The sequence below is a fragment of the Lottia gigantea genome (genome assembly GCF_000327385.1).
Source record: "Lottia gigantea unplaced genomic scaffold LOTGIsca_169, whole genome shotgun sequence".
NCBI lineage: Eukaryota > Metazoa > Mollusca > Gastropoda > Lottiidae > Lottia > Lottia gigantea.
This window is the reverse complement of record NW_008708117.1, coordinates 335176-354773: the sequence shown is the minus strand read 5'-3', so window position 1 is coordinate 354773 and position 19598 is coordinate 335176. Positions and strand designations below refer to the sequence as shown.

At 33.4% G+C, this 19598-nt stretch overlaps 2 protein-coding genes across 2 annotated transcripts; both read right to left on the bottom strand.

Annotated features, from left to right (window-relative positions):
• Nucleotides 1–551: 551 nt before the first annotated feature.
• LOTGIDRAFT_173736 (hypothetical protein) lies at nucleotides 552–9636 on the bottom strand (the record flags this gene model as incomplete). Its single annotated transcript, XM_009051504.1, has 6 exons — nucleotides 552–689; nucleotides 8243–8278; nucleotides 8350–8386; nucleotides 8481–8518; nucleotides 9066–9125; nucleotides 9535–9636. 6 exons carry the CDS (start codon nucleotides 9634–9636, stop codon nucleotides 552–554), a joined length of 411 nt encoding a protein of 136 aa, XP_009049752.1.
• A 3821-nt stretch (nucleotides 9637–13457) lies between these two features.
• LOTGIDRAFT_173735 (hypothetical protein) lies at nucleotides 13458–16691 on the bottom strand (the record flags this gene model as incomplete). The annotated part of the gene is made up of 4 exons (XM_009051503.1): nucleotides 13458–13532; nucleotides 14205–14284; nucleotides 15387–15531; nucleotides 16626–16691. The coding sequence occupies 4 exons, from the start codon at nucleotides 16689–16691 to the stop codon at nucleotides 13458–13460; spliced, it is 366 nt and encodes a 121-aa protein (XP_009049751.1).
• Between the last annotated feature and the right edge of the window lie 2907 nt (nucleotides 16692–19598).

Here is a 19598-nt window from a genome sequence, read left to right as displayed (position 1 = left end):
CTGAAAATATGGAAACCAGCAATTTTTGGCACTTTTTCACTTTTTCCAAAGAGCCCAGGTTCGAACTTCATGCATATTGGGGTCACACAGGAAAGCAGTGAGTTAGAAAATCATGTTACCCCACTGATAAATACATACTCTTATAGGCCAAATTTGAGAATATGAATTAAATGTTCATTCTAAGGGGTAGTATTCCTTTAAAATCATATGCAAATGTAAGCCTATAAATATTGTACTTTTTGACATTTTAAATTTATGAATTAAATGCTACATTTTCATTTTCAAGGAAATATGCCAGTTATCAAATACCCTACAGATATTGAAATTTCCATACATTTTAATTCAATTGTAGAGGAACCATACGTCATGGTTAGCAGACATAATTAACTGGTAAATAATTAGATGACTATGTTCACTAAAACCCTTGTAACATACCAACGGCTTTTCATCTATAGACGTGGTTCTTCTTATTGAGCACTCATTGAAGGTCCCTCTTTTTCCCCTGTTAATCTTTTCTTTATCTGTTCTTCATCTGTTCTGTAGGCGCCGCTTCATCTGTTCTTCATCTGTTCCTCTTCATCTGTGAATAGGAGGTCTGGAGAACCATACAGGCCATGACCCCAGAACACTCCTATTGTTGCAGTGCTATTGCGGCTAGGTAAATTACCAGACGATTTACCATTTCTAACCTGAAAGATATAAATACATGATCAAATTAATAAGTTGAAGGAATAAAATCAGTATCAAATTTGAAATGAAAGAAACAATACTGCAAATAATTAGATGGCTCTATTCCTTGAAGTAATTCAAAAACAAAAACATTTTGGAGAGAGCAAGATTGACCACATAAACCGTTTATCTGATTAGCAAAGCGTTGCCAGATATTTTTTTGCAGACGGGTTTCAAATTAAGAATATATAAATGGTTCAAGATTTCAGATAAACTTTAAAAAAAAACCTTGACTTGCGAGCTTCTGTGCCACACCATAAGCATGAAAATTTCACACAAGCCAGTTAAAATAATCTGCAACCAAAATACCTCTCGATACAATCTTTACCAATTGACATAGGACATCTCTTCTAGTTGGCTTTATTGACACCAAAATTGTAAAGAATCATAATGATAGGTCTTTGTTCAAAAAATTTTGAAGTGCTCTCTTTATGGTGATTTAAACGGAACTGTCAGATAATATAACATTGTCATTTTTAAGGATAGTTTTTCTTCTTACTCTCTTGTATTTGTTGCCAATGGCATGTCAACAGGCATCACCAAGTCCAATCGCATCACAAGGGAAGATCTGTGTGTAATCTGCGCATGAGTTTGCTTTCGCAGTGGAAGTTCACCACGAACGGTCGGTGGCGGAAGGAGAATTCACTTAAAGGATTCGAACGCAGACCTTCAATACTTTGAACGTTACCAGATCCCCCTCCGTGGAGTAGGAAGTGGTGCGTTCGAGTACATTCACCTATAGAGCACTGTTGTGCAGCTGTACAGCGATTACCAATATGACTATTTGCATCGAAAGCATGGGCGCTTTTCTTTGGCAACCCTACATCGTTGTGAAACCACAAGGGATCTAAAATAGGGACAGTTACTTACACCCGGAGCATGATCATGATGACACACAACGCATGATTTCGAATCTACAGAATTTGTAGCATACGTTTTCGAATGTTTATCGAAAAACGAGATCTTTGATAGTTCGATACTGTCTTTGAATGATTTGAAGCTACCGATAAGCCCTCAATTTCTTCGTTGGATTCAGTTCTATAACGGACTTCATGTGCAAGCCATTCATGTAGGGTTACAAGAGACTCGTTCTTCTTAGTGCTAGCTGCCCAAAGTTTCAATTGCAAAAGACATGATGTTGTAAGTTAGGACCTAGTGACACAAAAGAAACTAGTCTACTTCGAATTCATCGGTGCCATTATTTTCTTACAATGACAGAATAGATAGTTCAAGTTCATCAACGAATTCTTCAAAACGTTTTAAATCGTTGAAGCTTACCGGCTTCATCATTCGAATATTGTCTAAGTGAATAAGAGTTTGACGACGTTGTCCGCCAAATTTATCTTGCAAACGTTTGAGTGCAGAATCATAGCCCAATTCAGATGCCGGGAACCGTGCTATGCATTTCAAAGCGTCAAGTGCTGGCGCAACTGAAGCATTTTATATGCCTTCGAGCAAGACGCTTTGTCAATATACTCCATGAATGCATCTTTGAATACCTGATATTCACGTTTGTTACCATTAAATTTGTTGATGAAAACCTTACTGAGTTGTCGATGCAAGTCTCTGGCTGAAACTTAACAGTTGTTCAACACTTGAATTACCATTACCATTATGTAGGTTGATACCAAAATTACTATTAGGGGACTTTTCCTGTGCGTTTTGTGCCAGTTATAGATTAGCAAATCGATGTGATGCAATATGAGAAGAACCACTTGAAACATGACCCAGTCAGTCTGTATCTTTACTCAAAACTTCGGCCATACTTCTGTCAGATTGCTCAGTCTCAAGTTCATTCTCGAAGTCGGCAGAAATATCACAAAGATGATTTAAAATGTTTATTACCTCTTCCTGGTATCGCAGAACACTGCCAACTGCTGATCTAATACCATCAATATCTGGAGCACTCGAATAAAGTAGACTTGTCAAATACAGCTTTAGTCAACTGTGACTTACAGATACGTTTTCTTCTTCGTAAGTCAAAAAAAAAGATGTTGTCTGTTGGCCTTCCACTTAGGGATTATCACCCATGATGATGTTTTACCACTTCTTAACTGTGTAAATGAGCATCATTTTCAAACATCGAAAACTACCATAATCGAAATCGAAACCGCGAAACAAACCACGTCTCTGTCTGCCAAATGTTCAGACGATGTGTCGATGTAAAACATAACAAACTAAAACATTTATTCGATGGAAGACGATACAGAATGATTTAAAAAATCTACACATGACGATGTTGAGTGGAAGCGCGCTTGATGAATACTGACCTTTACCCAGAAGGCGGAAGTGTTAGAAGTTGCGCACAAGGTTCAATGGAAGCTGGTCGGTGCGATCGCACCACCGTTCTTTCCACGATCCGACATTCTGAACAGTAACTGCACCAGGCAGAGTGCAAAGGGCTGAATACAACACATTTCAGATAAATGGAATTGTAATTAAAGGTACCAAACTTTTTTTAAGTAAGTCAAAATGATTAATTCAATTGTGTTCTGAAGCCTTCGTGCAATCGGGTTTGCATCCCGAGTGGTGTAATCGGGACTACTGATATTTTCCCTATTTGGATAGGTAAGCTCGTTAATTCAAGACAGAGGTCCTTGCGAATAAGTCCAAGACAACCCGAGTGGTGTAATCGGGACTACTGATATTTTCTGTACTTGGATAGGCAAGCTCAATCATTCAGGACAGAGGTCCTTTCGAAAATGCCCGAGAAAACCCGATTGATTACCGTAAACTGACACAACTTCTGTCCACATTTTTTTATCGCATTTGCCTAAAGTCATGGTTTAACCACGAAAAAATTCATCAAATCCTATTTTTTCTTAAAATTTTCAGCCAATTGCATGAAATTTGCAGCTCCTCAATGTGGAAAATTAAATAGAATTATATTTTACCTTTTTGACTCCAAATTTTGACAACAATTGTAACATATTTGTGAATTCAATTCCTTGACAGCGCTAAAACTTGCTTTAACTGGCTTCTGTAAAATCTCCATGAAAATATCGAGACTTTGCACGATAACCATATACTGTCTTGATTCAGTAATTCCTTGTGACAGCGCTAAAATTTGTATTCCAAGTACCCACGATTTCTGACTAACGTGCCCAAATTCCCAAATAGTTCACGCATTTTCGTCGAAATGTTGGACGCTTACATTTCTAAAAATACTAAGACAGACAAGGTTTAATTTCGTTAGAATGAACACTTCACAATGTACGTTTTGAAATTTCCGAAAGTCTTGCTGTAACTGCACTAGACAGAGTGCAAAAGGCTGAATACAACAGAATACAACACCTGTTTGAACGGAACAACGTCAGATAGATGAAATTGTAATCGAAGGTACGGAACTCTATTTAAGTACGTCAAAATGATCAATTTAATTGTGTTCTGGAGCCTTCATGTAGTCGGGATTTTCTGGTACTTCCCGCGAGCAGTAATAATGAGTTCGTCCCTTAATTCAAGACAGAGGTTCTTGCGAAAATTTCCGAGAAATCACGAGTGTTGTAATCGGGATTACTGATATTTTTCGATATTGGATAGGTAAGCTCGTTAATTCAAGACAGAGGTCCTTGTGAAAAATTCCAAGACAACCCGAGTGGTGTAATCGGGACTACTGATATTTTCCGTATTTAGATAGGCAAGCTCGATCATTCAAGACAGAGGTCCTGGCATACAATTTCCGAGAAAGCCCGATTGTTGCAATCGGGATTACCGTAAACTGACACAACCCTCTCTCCACATTTTTTTTCTGCATTTGCCTAAAATCATGGTTTGATCACGTTAAACTTATCAAAACCTATTTTTTCTTCAAATTTTCAGCCGATTGCATGAAATTTGCAGCTCCTCCATGAGGAAAATTAAATATGATTATACTCTACCTTTTTGACTCCAAATTTTAACAACAATTGTGACATATTTGTGAATTCAATTGATTTCCAAACTTACCTTAATTTGATATATTTCCTTTCAGATAACTAATAATACTACAATTTGAGCCCGGGTTCTCCATGATAGCTGCTGTAGAAGTAGAAGGGGGTTGGGGGAGTTCACAGTGAAATGACAGTCGAAATATCAAAGAAGGCTCACAGTAATAACAATAACAGAAAGTTAAGAAATATAAGCGTGGGGGATTGGACTTGGTGTTGCCTGTTGACAAGTCATTGGTAACTATTTCAAGCGAGATGGTATAAGAAGAAAAACTTTCCTTCAAAGTGACTGTGTTATATTATGAACATATCTGACAGTTCCGTTTGAATTACCACAAAGAGAGCTCCTCGACAATTTGAAAGACATTTTGTGAACAAAGAACTACCATTATGATTCTTTACAATTTTGGTGTCAAAAAAGTCAACTAGAAGAGATGTCCTATGTCATTTTTATAGTAATTACCTAAAATCATGGTTAAACAACGTAAAACTTATAAAAAACTGATTTTCCTGAAATCTCTAAGGTGATCGCCTTAAATTTGCAGGACCTCAGTGAAAAATAATAAATAAAATTATATTCTTTTTGTTTTTATTCCAAAGTTTTGAAAACAATATTGTGAAATATGAATTCAATTAATTTCCATGTTAACCTGTAAAAATTACATGTATAATAGAAATGAAATATTGTTTAAATCAATCAATTTCATAATTTCATATATTTCGTTTAAACAAACGAATTAATTATTTCATTTAACGAAATAATTATTTCGTTTAGTCGAATAACTTATTTCATTTAAACAATGTATTTCGAAATAAGTTATTCGTTTAAACGAAATAAGTTATTCGATTAAACAAAATAATTATTTCGTTAAAATGAAATAAAAAATGTATTTTGTTTAAACAAAATAAGCATTTTCGAAGTGTTTCCGATTTTGACTCTATGTGGGTTTTTTTAAGCCCCTAGGCCCTAATGATAGGAAATGGGCAGAATTTGGCAATTCTGAGAGATTTCGATGTCAGCCATTTTGAACCCTTTTAGTTAATTTCAGAAAATCGTCCATATTTCGTAAACTAGACCATATATTTATGTTCTGGCATGTCCAGATTGTCAATACGGATATTCCCTGTGAATTTCAGGTTCATAGCTTGAATACTTTGAAAGTTATGGCGTCCCCTGGGTCCTAATGATAGGAAATGAGCAGAATTGGGCAATTCTGTTAGATTTTGATGTCAGTCATTTTAGCTAATTTCAGAAAACTGCCAGATATTTGAGTTCTGTTTGTTCTGACATGTCCAGATGGTCAATATGCATATTCCCTGTGAATTGCGGGTTGGTAGCTTGAATTCGTTGAAAGTTATGGCGTTTTTTCGATTTTGGCCAATTTTGCCTTGGTCCCCCAAGCTGAGCTTTTTTTTACGTGTATCTGATTTTGATGCTATGATTTTTTAACTTTTAACAAATGATCTTCACTTCCGGTTGAACTACTTCCGTGTTATTAATATACCGCAACAAAACCTATACTGATCGGTAGACATCTCTATTCATTCATTAGGTCAAGGACACCGACCTTGGCTATCAGTTGATACTTTCGTATTTGACCAACATCTATTTCGGATTCTTAATGTGCTTCTCATGCCCACGCTGTGCCACGTGTAGCTCTAGCTTTAATTTTGTTTCAATTTTTTCTGTAATTCATTCATTCAAGTTACCGTGGCAGAAAAACGCAAAACTGAACATCTTGATTTATGACTTATTCAGATTAAAACATGTTTGGTGTCCATATTTCGATTATATCGGAAAGTGGTTGCCACACTTAAATGAAGTCCCTCTGCACATTTTAATTGCAATAATAATGAAAAATAGAATATAACAAGTAATACATACAAACTTTATTACATATTTGTTTTTAAATTTACACACACAAATTTACAAAAGCAAAACAAAAACAATATAAACAACCATTTTGATATTATAATCACAATAATCATAATAGAGTATTTTAACATCAATAATACTAATAATAATAATAATAATAATAATAATAACAATGGAATAATAGAATAACATTACTATATAATGATAATATTTATAGAATGTTTTGAATAATTTTGATTTCAAATAATAATAGATATTAAATAGCATTTTGAATTATTTTGAAATTGATAAAACTAAATGATAATAGATAATTCCATAATGACATCAAACAAGGGTCTTGGAAATGCACAACTGACTAAAAAACAACATAAAATAAAACACAAAAAAATAGTAGTGAAGTAATCTAATTCGTAATAATAATGAACAAGCGCAGAAACAATGCAGTAAAACAATTGCAATAAAAGAATTCACAATTCCATGAATGGCGGTTAATTTGTATATACGAAATACACAAATGAAAAAAAAGCAAAGAAAACCAACCGTGAAATATTTTAAGTCATAATAATAATGATGATAGATATTTTGTTAAAAATAAAACATAAAAAGAAAAACACAAAAACAAAAATACAATCCATGTACAGGCGGACAAACAGTAAAAGCAAGTAAAAGTGTGTGAATTTTTATTTGGAGGGGGTGGTAAAATGTTTCTGTACTCCAGACCAGCTTAAGGATGTTAACTGTGATTTTAGAATTCAACAAACGAATTCAGGGCAAAAACATTTTAGCAATACATTGTTATCTACATAAAAAAGGTGAAATTAATGTGAGTTATTAACTTCAGCGCAATACATATAAGAGATAAGTTATTAACTTGTAATCTGTATTGGTGGATCAGTCGATGGAAAAAGAGCAATTAGGTGTGACTAATATATAGTAATATCAAAATCAGATAATTAGTGTGTTTAAAATCTCGACATCTCCAACTTGCATCACTGGCCTTCAATTGTATATATTGCATGTGCAGAAGTAGAAAATATTATGTTTGAAAGAGTCACATCCCCTTATTACTTCGATCAACTCTTGCCTTTCAAAACCATGACAACACTTCAATCCATCTCAATCCAATGGTATCAGAAGTAGGCAAGTAGTTTATGTTAAGATATGTGGGAGAAATTACACAATATCTTAAGATTCAAATTAATCTTCTTCATAATTCTGGACCATCAAACTAAAAGACCAATATCTGAATTAATATACCAATATCTTCTGTTTTCCAAATTATTCGAAATCGAAATACCAGTATCTGATATAAAAAAATATATTACATCCCCCACTCGTACTCAAATGAAAAAAGACAATGAGATTGATATTGGAATACAAAGCAATAAGTCTAGCAAAAAGGTAGAAAGAAAGAAAAAAAAATTTAAGTTATACATTTGTATTATCAACTTCTATTTTTATAATGCTGTGATCTTTGACCTCAACTACTATCTTTGAACTTTGATCTCACACACCATCTCGAACTTTAACCCAATGCAACAACTTTGATTTCATCATCCATAAGTAAAAAAAAATAATAAAAAGATTTGAAGAGGGACCACAGTAACGTACCCTTTTTTCTTCCATCAATTCTTGCCTGTCATACAACACTGCAATTCCATCTCGGCAGGACAGGGGCGATGATCTCCCTGCAGGATTACTCCCTGCCTACCCTTAAACTATGAAAACAGATACATATAACAAATATCTGAAATAGAAAAAAAAGAAAATTGCACAAATCGTCTTTAAGAAAATGCGTAATGATGCGTAATAGCTTACCATTGCTAATTTTAATTTCAGACCAATGATTTCCTGACTGTAAAACTATGATTCAAAAATTATAGGCCAATCAGTTAGTCCAATGGTTTCATAAATAAGTATTTCATCTTAAGACATTTGTGAGAGATTACCTGATATTTAAATATTCAAACTTATCTTCATCATTTTTCTATACCATAAAAACAATATCTGAATTAATACACCATTATATTCTGTCTTCCCCATTCTTCAAACGTATCACAATAAAACTACCAATATCTGATGTAAAAAAGCAAATTATTGCCACGATAAAGTGTAAAAGAAAGAAAACAATTAAATATCCGCAATAAAATTGACCTCGACCACCGTCTTGAACTTTGACCTCGACTACCATCTGATTTCTAACTCCATCTTTGAGCATCCAAAAATCCAAGCCAAAAATCAACAATCCAAGCCAAAAACCAAAAACCCAAGCCAAAAATCAACAATCAAAGCCAAAATCAACAATCCAACCCAAAAATCAACAATTAACAATCCAAGCCAAAACCCAACAATACAAGCCAAAAATCAACAACCCAAGCCAAAAATCAACAATCCAAACAAAAAATGCAGTTTCCCAGAAAATCACAACAAAACCAAAAAAATAGAAATAAAAACAATCAAACAATGCAGAAAAATCGAGTCTCATGTAGCAAACCAATGCAGAAACATCAAATATATACAGAAACACCAGATACATGCAGAAACATCAAATCAATAAATCTATGCAGAAAACCATCTTCTTCTGTGCTCTTCTTCTGAAAATAGAAAAGAAAAATCATGTAAATTTCTCCAATCGTCTACAACAAAATGAGTAATTATGCGTGATAGCTTTCAATAGCTAACTTTAATTTCAGACCAATGAATTCATGACTGTCAAACTATAATTTTAAAAATATAGGCCAACTAGTGAGTCCAATGGTTTCATAAATAAGTATTTTATTTTAAGACATTTGGGAGAGATTACCTGACATTTAAATATTCAAACTTATCTTCATCATTCTTCTATACCATAAAAACACAAATATTTGAATTAACACAAGATTATATTCTGTCCTACCAATTCTTGAAACGTATCACAATAAAAGTACCAATATCTGATAAAAAAAAAGACATTATTGCCACCATAAGGTGTAAAAGAAAGAAATAAAAATTAATGAAATTGACCTCGACCGCCATTTTTGAACTTTGACATCGACTGCCATCTTTGACCTCGACCGCCATTTTTGAACTTTGACCACGACCGTCATCTTTGACCTCGACCGCCATCTTTGACCTGAACCGCCATCTTTGACCTGAACCGCCATCTTTGACCTGAACCGCCATCTTTGAACTTTGAACTGAACCGCCATCTTTGAACTTTGACCTGAACCGCCATCTTTGAACTTTGACCTGAACCGCCATCTTTGAACTTTGACCTGAACCGCCATCTTAGAACTTTGACCTCGACCGCTTAAAACACTGAATCACAAAATCCAAAAATCCGAAATCAAATTCAAAAATCAAAAATCCAACCAAAGCATCAACAACCCATGCCAAAAATCAACAACCCATGCCAAAAATCAACAACCCATGCCAAAAATCAACAACTCAAACAAAAAATGCATACAACAAACCCGTTTCACAGAAAATCACACAAACAAAAAAAAACAAATAAAGACAATCAAACGATGCAGAAATAACGAATCTTAGGTAGCATTAGCAAATCAATGCCCATGCAGAAACACCAAATCAATGCAGAAACACCAAATCAATGCAGAAACACCAAATCAATGCAGAAACACCAAATCAATTAATCAATGCAGAAACACCAAATCAATAAATCAATGCAGAAACACCAAATCAATGAATCAATGCAGAAACACCAAATCAATGCAGAAACACCAAATCAATGCAGAAACACCAAATCAATGCAGAAACACTAAATTCATAAATCAATGCAGAAACACCAAATCAATAAATCAATGCAGAAACACCAAATCAATGCCGAAACCCAATCTTCTTCTGTGCTTTTCTTCTGAAATTAGAAAGGAAAAATCATGTAAATGAGCCGTAGCTCAAATATTTTACCAACTTTTTTTTATCTTAACTTTCTAAATTACTGATATGCGAATGGAAGAAATGCCTATGAATATTACACTTCTGCCAATTTGGTCGATGCGTTTTAAATAATTCTAGAAAAACTAGATGTCATTTGGAAAAATAGTCAAAATAGCGCTCGATCCAGTAAATATTTAGATGATTAAGTGTCCTTTGAAGCATACCTGTGGCACTTCGTCGGTTTCTTTTCATCTGCTGTTCTTCATCTGTTCTGTAGGCGCCACAGCATCTGTTCTTCATCTGTGAATAGGAGTTCTGTAGAGTCATACAGGCCATGACCTCAGAACACTCCTATTGTGGCAGTGCTATTGCGGGTAGGTAAATTACCAAACGATTTACCCTTTCTAACCTGAAATTACACAAAAATAAAATTCGCTACACTTTCTAGTGTAGTAAAACAAATATAATACCATTGCAATATTCAAATTTATTTTTGTTTAAAGGGATTCTGTTGTAACTTTATGACACCAGGTAAGCTAACTGATGAATATAGATTAATATTGACCTTTTTGAAAACTTAAATTTTATATTCATTCTAAGACGTAGTATCACTTTAGGTGACTGCTGACTGTGTAAACAGTTTATCGCTTTTTGTTGAGTTCTGGAGACCTAGTCCATCGTAATGCCTTAATGGCACTTTTTGATTCTTCATTGCTCTTGTGCTTGTTACCAGGAAAAATTTCATGAGTAAGCATACGAGGTATCTAAATGGTTAGAGATCAGAATAGCTTTATGCAATACTGTCAACTTGCCTTGCGAGCTTCTGCGCCACAGCATAAGCACTTCATTTCGATGTGGTGAAACTCTATCTGTATACTCCTGAAATTATAAATAACTTAACATTATGGACAAATATGAGAATGCTTTATTAACACACAAAATTTCCCTTAAAATTTTGACAAAGTGGTTATGTTTTAGGCCCAGTCAAAAACACTGTTAATCAAAATCAGATATCAGCATACCAATTTCAATCCAATTTAAAAGCCAATGTTTCCTAGGACAAAAGCAATAACACAAATTTCTCAGATATAATTCAGTTATCTTCACCTAGCTTTGTTCCAAGATTCGATTTTAGGACATTTGTGCTCCACCATAACCTATGTAATGATTGACCAGTTGAATGTCCCTCCATTGTACAGCTAAAAACCAGCTATTTTTGTTCTTGGAACCCTGCAAGGGAAAAAAATAGTAATGCACATTATGGTATTTAAAAAGATCTAATTATCTCATCATTAAAGCCATGGTAATTGATCAAGATCAATCATTTGTGAAAACATTTTGAAATCCAAGTTTTCCTGGACAAATCTGTCAGCAAATTAAATTTTTTGGAAGAGCAATTTTATATCCTGAATTATTCGTAAGAATTGGAACATGCCAAAATTCATCTGGGCGTATGAGGTTCTTAAAAATTCACTAAAATTTAACATCTTATGCTGTCACTATCCCTAACGCTGCTTATAATGTCTAAGGGCCTTTCAGAAAAGGTCAGAAAACATCTTTATTTTGTTATAATCACAAATAATAATCTGGAAGCTGTTTTTAACAAGGTAAGAGAACTCAATTAACAAGAAATTTCTTTACAATATAAACTGACCGTGCTTTGTTGGTCATCTAACTTTGCGTGGTGTATGTCAAACCCAATAGTAAAGACCGCTATTGAGTTCCCGCTGACGGCTGAAAAAGAAACCGAAACAAACATTTCATTTTAATTAAAGCAAGCAGCAATTTATCGTGATTTATCAATTGTCTATGAGTCAGACAACATTCATCCTTTAATACAGCCCTTACTCTTGTCCCTATGTCTAATAGTTTGCTAATATACTTTTTGAAACAAAACATTGACGGAGTGAAGCAATAAATCAAATCTATTTCTGCTTTTTTTGCAAGGGATGGGTAAATGATCCAAATAATCGATTATCGTCGCTGGAATTATAATTTCGATTATCGATTATCAAATTCTCCACTGGTAATTAACAAGTTGTAATCTTTTCCACATAGTTTACCTTTACACATAACTTTCCCAAAATAATCTATAATAACCGATCAAAGCAAGAATATACTTCTATGACGCAAATATAACTCTTGTAAATAATAATTTGAGCATGTTTTTAATTTAGTATTTACAGGTTTTTTTTAAGTAAACCATTTCCATTATTACTCGATCGATCGATAGCCTGCCATCGATAATCGATCTCAATTTGATAATCGATACCCAGCACAACATGTACATGTACAATTTTTTAACAGTCGAAACTTTAATAAAGAGGCTAATTTTAGTACTTTTAGAAAAATTCACGACATAAAAGAGTCAAGTCATTCTCAACGAAAAGCTCTATTGAGTAAGGGCATGCTCAAAATACCATACATTTCTTCATCTATGGAAACATTTTTGTACCATTGTCTATTGCATAGCTATTGATCCAATACATGCACCTTCTGAAATTCAGAATACCACTTGAAAAAAATCAAAAGTAAGCTTACAAAAAATGGGTGGAGGAATCACCGCAGCTGCTTCATCTGTTCCGCTTCATCTGTTCCTCTTCATCTGTCCTTCATCTGTCCTATTTCATCTGTTCCTCTTCATCTGTCCTTCATCTGTTCCTCTTCATCTGTGAATAGGAGTTCTGTAGAGTCATACAGGCCATGACCTCAGAACACTCCTATTGTGGCGGTGCTATTGCGGGTAGGTAAATTACCAAACGATTTACCCTTTCTAATCTAAAATTACACAAAAACAAAATTCACTACACTTTGTAGTGTAACAAAACAGAAATATAATAACATTACAATATTCTACTTTTTACTTTTGCTTAAGTGTCTAGATGTTCATATAACCTTGCTGACTGTGTAAACAGTTTATCGCTTTTTAATGCTTTCATGGCACTTTTTGATTCTTCATTGCTCTTGTGCTTGTTACCATGAACATTTTCATGAGTTAGCATACGAGGAATCTAAATGGCTAGAGATCAGAATAGCTTTATTTAATACTGTCAACTTGCCTTGCGAGCTTCTGCGCCACACCATAACGCTTCATTTCGATGTGGTGAAACTCTATCTGTATACACCTGAAATTATGAATAACTTAACATTATGGACAAATATGAGAATGCTTCATTAACACACAAAATTTCCTTTAAAATTTTGACAAAGTGGTTATGTTTTAGGCCCAGTCAAAAACACTGTTAATCAAAATCAGATATCAGCATACCAATTTCAATCCAATTTCAAAGCCAATGTTTCCTAGGACAAAAGCAATAACACAAATTTTCTCAGAAATAATTCAGTTATCATCACCTAGCTTTGTTCCAAGATTCGTTTTTTGGACATTTGTGCTCCACCATAACCTATGTAATGATTGACCAGTTGAATGTCCCTCTATTGTACAGCTAAAAACCAGCTATTTTTGTTCTTGGAACCCTGCAAGGGAAATAATAGTAATGTAAAATATGGTATTTAAAAAGATCTAATTATCTTATTGTTAAAGCCATGGTAATTGATCAAAACAGTCATTCGTGAAAACATTTGGAAGCCAAGTTTTCATAAGGTTCTTAAAATGCACTAAAAATAACATCTTAAGCTGTCACTATCCCTAACGCTGCTTATAATGTCTAAGGGCCTTTCAGAAAAGGTCAGAAAACATCTTTTTTTTGTTATAATCACAAATAATAATCTGGAAGCTGTTTTTAACAAGGTAAGAAAACTCCATGAACAGGAAATTTCTTTAAATATAAACTGACCGTGCTTTGTTGGTCATCTAACTTTGCGTGGTGTATGTCAAACCCAATAGTAAAGACCGCTATTGAGTTCCCGCTGACGGCTGAAAAAGAAACCGAAAACAATAAACATTTTATTCTAATTAAAGCAAGCAGCAATTTATCGTGATTTATCAATTGTCTATGACAACATTGATCCTTCGATACCACAGCCCTTTACTCTTGTCCCTATTTCTGATTGTTTGCTATTATACTTCTTGAAACAAAACAGTGAAGTAATAAACCAAATTTATTCCTGATATTTTTGCAAGGGCTGGGTAAATGATCCAAATAATCAATTATCGTCGCTGGAATTATAATTTCGATTTTCGATTATCGAATTCTCCAGTGGTAATTAACAAGTTGTAATCTTTTCCACATAGTTTACCTTTACACATAACTTGCCCACAATAATCTATAATAACCGATCAAAGAAAGAATATACTTCTATGACGCAAATATAACTCTTGTAAATAATAATTTTAGCATGTTTTTAATTTAGTATTTACAGGGTTTTTTAATTAAAAGATTTCCATTATTAATCGATCGATCGATCGATAGCCTGCCATCGATAAACGATCTAAATTGAATAATCGATACCCAGCACAACATGTACAATTTTTTAACAGTCGGAAACTTTAATAAGGAGGCTAATTTTAGTACTATTAGAAAAAAAGAGTCAAGTCATTCTAAAGGAAAATCTCTATTGAGTAAGGGCATGCTCAAGACTTGCACTCAAAACACCATACATTTCTTCAGCTATGGAAACATTTTTGTACCATTGTCTATTGCATAGCTATTGATCCAGTACATGCACCTTCTGAAATTCAGAATACCACTTGAAAAAAATCAAAAGTAAGCTTACAAAAAATGGGTGGAGGAATCACCGCAGCTGCTTCATCTGTTCCGCTTCATCTGTTCCTCTTCATCTGTCCTTCATCTGTTCCTCTTCATCTGTGAATAGGAGTTCTGTAGAGTCATACAGGCCATGACCTCAGAACACTCCTATTGTGGCAGTGCTATTGCGGGTAGGTATATTACCAAACGATTTACCCTTTCTAACCTAAAATTACACAAAAACAAAATTCACTACGCTTTCTAGTGACACAAAACAGACAGATGCTGTCGTGGCACTTTTTGATTCTTCGTTGCTCTTGTGCTTGTTACCAGGAAACATTTCATGAGCATACGAGGAATCTAAATGGTTAGAGATCAGAATAGCTATAAGTAATAATGTCAACTTGCCTTGCGAGCTTCTGTGCCACACCATAAGCACTTCATGTCGATGTGGTGAAACTCTATCTGTATACACCTGAAATTATAAATAACTTAACATTATGGACAAATCTGAGAATGCTTCAAACATTAACATACAAAATTGTCCTTAAAATTTTGACATAGTAGGTATGTATTAAACCTTGTCAAAAACTGTTCATCAAAAATCACAATAGAGATATACCATGTTCAGTCCAATTTGAAAGCCAATGTCTTCCATGACAAAGGCAATAGCTCAAACTTCTCAGAAACTAAATCGGTAATCATTACCTCGCTTTGTTCCAAGATTCGCTTTTAGGACATTTGTACTCCACCATAACCTATGTAATGATTGACCAGTTGAATGTCCCTCTAATGTATAGCTAAGACCAGCTTTGTTCTTGGAACCCTGCAAGAGAAACAATAATAATGTAAATTGTGACATTTAACAGAATTATTTTATCTGATAGTAAAAAAACATGGTAGTTTACCACAACGGTCATTCATGCATTCATTTTGAAATCTAAACATTTTGTACAAATATATAAGCAAATAAGATTTTCTGTAATAGAAATTTTACATCATCAGTTATTTGTGCCATCATAACAAAAATGGCAATATCCAGCCACCCGTCTGTAGTCTTTAAATTTCAATTAAAACTAATCATTGTATGATGTCACTCAAAAAATAGTAAATAATTATTCTGAAATTTTGAAGGTTTTGTCAACACTTAAAGAAAACACTATGAACATGGTATTTGATTAAAAAATAAACTTACCGTGCTTTGTTGGCCATCTAACTATGAGTGGTGTATGTCAAACCCAATAGTAAAGACAGCTATTTGAGTTCCCGCTAACGGCTAAAAAAGAAACCAAAAAAAATATACGTTTAAATGGAAATGAAATAAATGGATTCCTACATTACTCCATGTGTTTTGACTGATGGAAGCGAAATTTTGCCAAGTTAGCGTCATTGGCCTACTCGATTTCCAGCCGTCGATGGATCTTTAACGTATACAAAGTGTAGCATGCGAGGTCTCAAGTTTATTGTTCTGCTTCTCCGACAAGGGTAAACAAATTGAAAAATCCTAAAAATATATCCCCACCTATGCCTGGACTTAACCCAGAACTTTCAGGTTATAGAGCAACTCACTGAGTCATCCCTTAGTGGAAATGTATCTTCATTCATCAAGAGTCGGACTACATTGATCTTTGACATATCAGCCTGTTACTCTTGTCAATGTTGGATTGGAAGCTAATTTAATAAATTGGGGTAATATAGACCAAGATTGCCTTAAAGTTGGAAATTTGTTTTTTAAAATGTTCTCAAATCAAACTCTAATAACCAAAAAATTGTTTATCAAAATTTCGTCGAATTTAGAGGTCTCTGATTTCAAAACAAACGATGATAAAGTCATAATAATATCAAATTCAACTCAAGATCTGCACGTCAGTGAAACAAACTTCATTCTTCCTTTTTAAATGAAGTCATTATCTAAGAATATTGCTTTACTAGCTATTACTAAGTTTAAGTTATTAAGTTTAAGAAATATTAGCTACTTTCTGAGCCACAATCTATCCCCCAGAACAGTGAGAATGTCCAGGGGAAAACGATTTCAATGTACACGAGGTTTATAGTATTACTGAATTCTCTCATAATAGTTAATTACCATATCTTTTTCATCTACCATATCTCACTCTAATCTTTGTTTTATCATTGTTTTGTAACGACCTATGTTATTGTTAATTATTATATTACCTTTATATTTTTTGAAACGCTTCATCTTATTATATTGCTACTTTGTTACTATATATTATACTCTATGTGTTTGCATATCCTTCATTTCATCTTCTGTTGAAACCTTATGCGCTTGTTACAAAAATGAACAGGTTTCATAGAATAAGGGCAATAATCCTAATAATAGTTCTTTCGAGTAAATAATTTCACCAAGAATTGTGTCATCTGAAGTGTTTACGAGCTAATATTAATAATCTATGTTTCAGAGATCAGGTGCAGCAACTCCTTAACCTACAAAAATTGCAATTATTAGAGTGATGACTGTGACAGGGTGCATTTTTAAAGAAACTTGGTTTTTTAATTTAAATGTTGTATTATCTTAATGCACCACTACTGTTTTAATAAGCACATAATTACTTTACACTGACCTAATACTAATGTTCTTATTATTGCCTTCTCTTATTTTCTTAACTGAACTGACCTCACTGGACCTTGTCACCTTCTGTCATTGGTGAGTTTCATCACCTATCCTGTCAGAAACTTTCCTTATGTCTTGGTCTTTGAAATAGAAGGAAACTTTATTTTCAACCTTTGTGAAATAATTGATCTGGCTACTTCAACCTTTTTCTGGGTAACTATATTTTGTATGAGAGATATATATTTTGGTATTCCTATATTTGGTAACGTTAATTTTCATTTATTTATTCATCTCCTTGTCATTTATTTTATTGTGATAAAATATTAGGTAGTATAATACTTTAAGATAATTGATAAGCTATCAGACAGTTAAATTAACTCCCTTTATTGAGAGTTATTTCCCTTTGTGTGAATTATCTCCCTTCAAGTTCTCTTCCCACTACATTTCAAATTATTTTATTCAAGTCTTAATATAAAGGAAAATATTAATCTTGGAATAATATATAGGCCTATTATAAAATTAAGCCACTTATAAGTAAATTCTTGTGCTTCCCTTTCTTTAAATCCAAATACTTTTCCTAATTTAGAAGAACATAAATTGCATGTGTATCTTCATATTTTGACTCTTGTAAACCTCTTTGAATGTTAAGGTTAAATAGGTTTAGGTCAAGGAAGGTTGTGTTCTATTACTGTCTCTGAAACATAATTTTTTCTTATTTGTAAGTTTTTTTAGTTAAATATTTTCATATCTTTTTAGGTTGTATATGATATTAGTTAATTTAATTCATAAATAATTTAAGTTAGTACATAGCTATAAAATAGTCTAGTAAGAATATAGTAAATAATTTGATAAATTTAATTCAAAAATAAAGTAAGATGTGTGTGTGTGTGTGATTGTTAATAGGGTTGGTTGGTAACTTCAACTAGGGTACACACATACTTGTTTTATTTTCTATTCTCTCTAAATTTCATTTTTCATTTTACTATTTCATCAGCGTGTCTTTCTTACGTATTCATCTTTTTAGTCCCCTCCTCTCTCTCTTAAAAAAACTTTTCTGTTTTTCAGGTTAATACTAATATCCATTTCAGCATTTAACTTAAACACTTTGCATTCACTCCACTTCACTTTATGAAATATTTGTTAATGAAACTAGGAAATATATCTTGTTTCCTCTTCTGTCGTTGTTATCAAGGTAAACCTGCTATTATACTATAATTGTATTTTGATGCAAGTTTTGGATTTCATGTCTGAGTTTATATATACTTTCCTTGAAGGTATTGAGATGTGGACAAAAAATTGAACACGTTTCGAAGAATAAGGACAATTACTCATCTAATATTAAAAAGTTTAGTTTTTAAGGTCGGGTTATAATGAGCAATTTCAATCAATTTCGTGCTAAGAATTGTGCTTTCTAGAATATTTAAAGGGACAGCATCGCCATCCAATTTACAAATCGCACCTCGGTCCGAGAAACAGGAATTGTTTGGCTTTGCTAATCACAGCTCACCGTCGAAATTTGAGCCTTTAAATCTATGTGTCGAGGATTATCTGCGTTGAAAGTTAAAGACGACTCGTCTTTTCTTGAGACTCTGTCATATATAGAAAAGACATTAAGTGAGAGTGAAATTCCTAGTTCGGTGTATTTTTGAAGGAATTGTGCGATTTTCATACAATTCTAGTACTTCTCAAGACTATTTGCTTAAATAAACCTCCGAAAATAGCAAGCCTGACCCTTTAAGATCTAAACAATTTGAATCTATCAAGAATTGTGCCTTTTAGAGTGTTTACGAGTTAATAATTGAACGTGTTTTAAAGATCAAGTGCAATAACTCATATAAAATGATTTTTTTTTCGTCCATACCCTACAAGAATTGTGCCTTTTAGTGTGATGAACTAAAACTTGAACACGATTCGAAGAATAAGGGCAACAACTCATTTAATATTAAAAGGTTTTTAAACGATATCGTTCA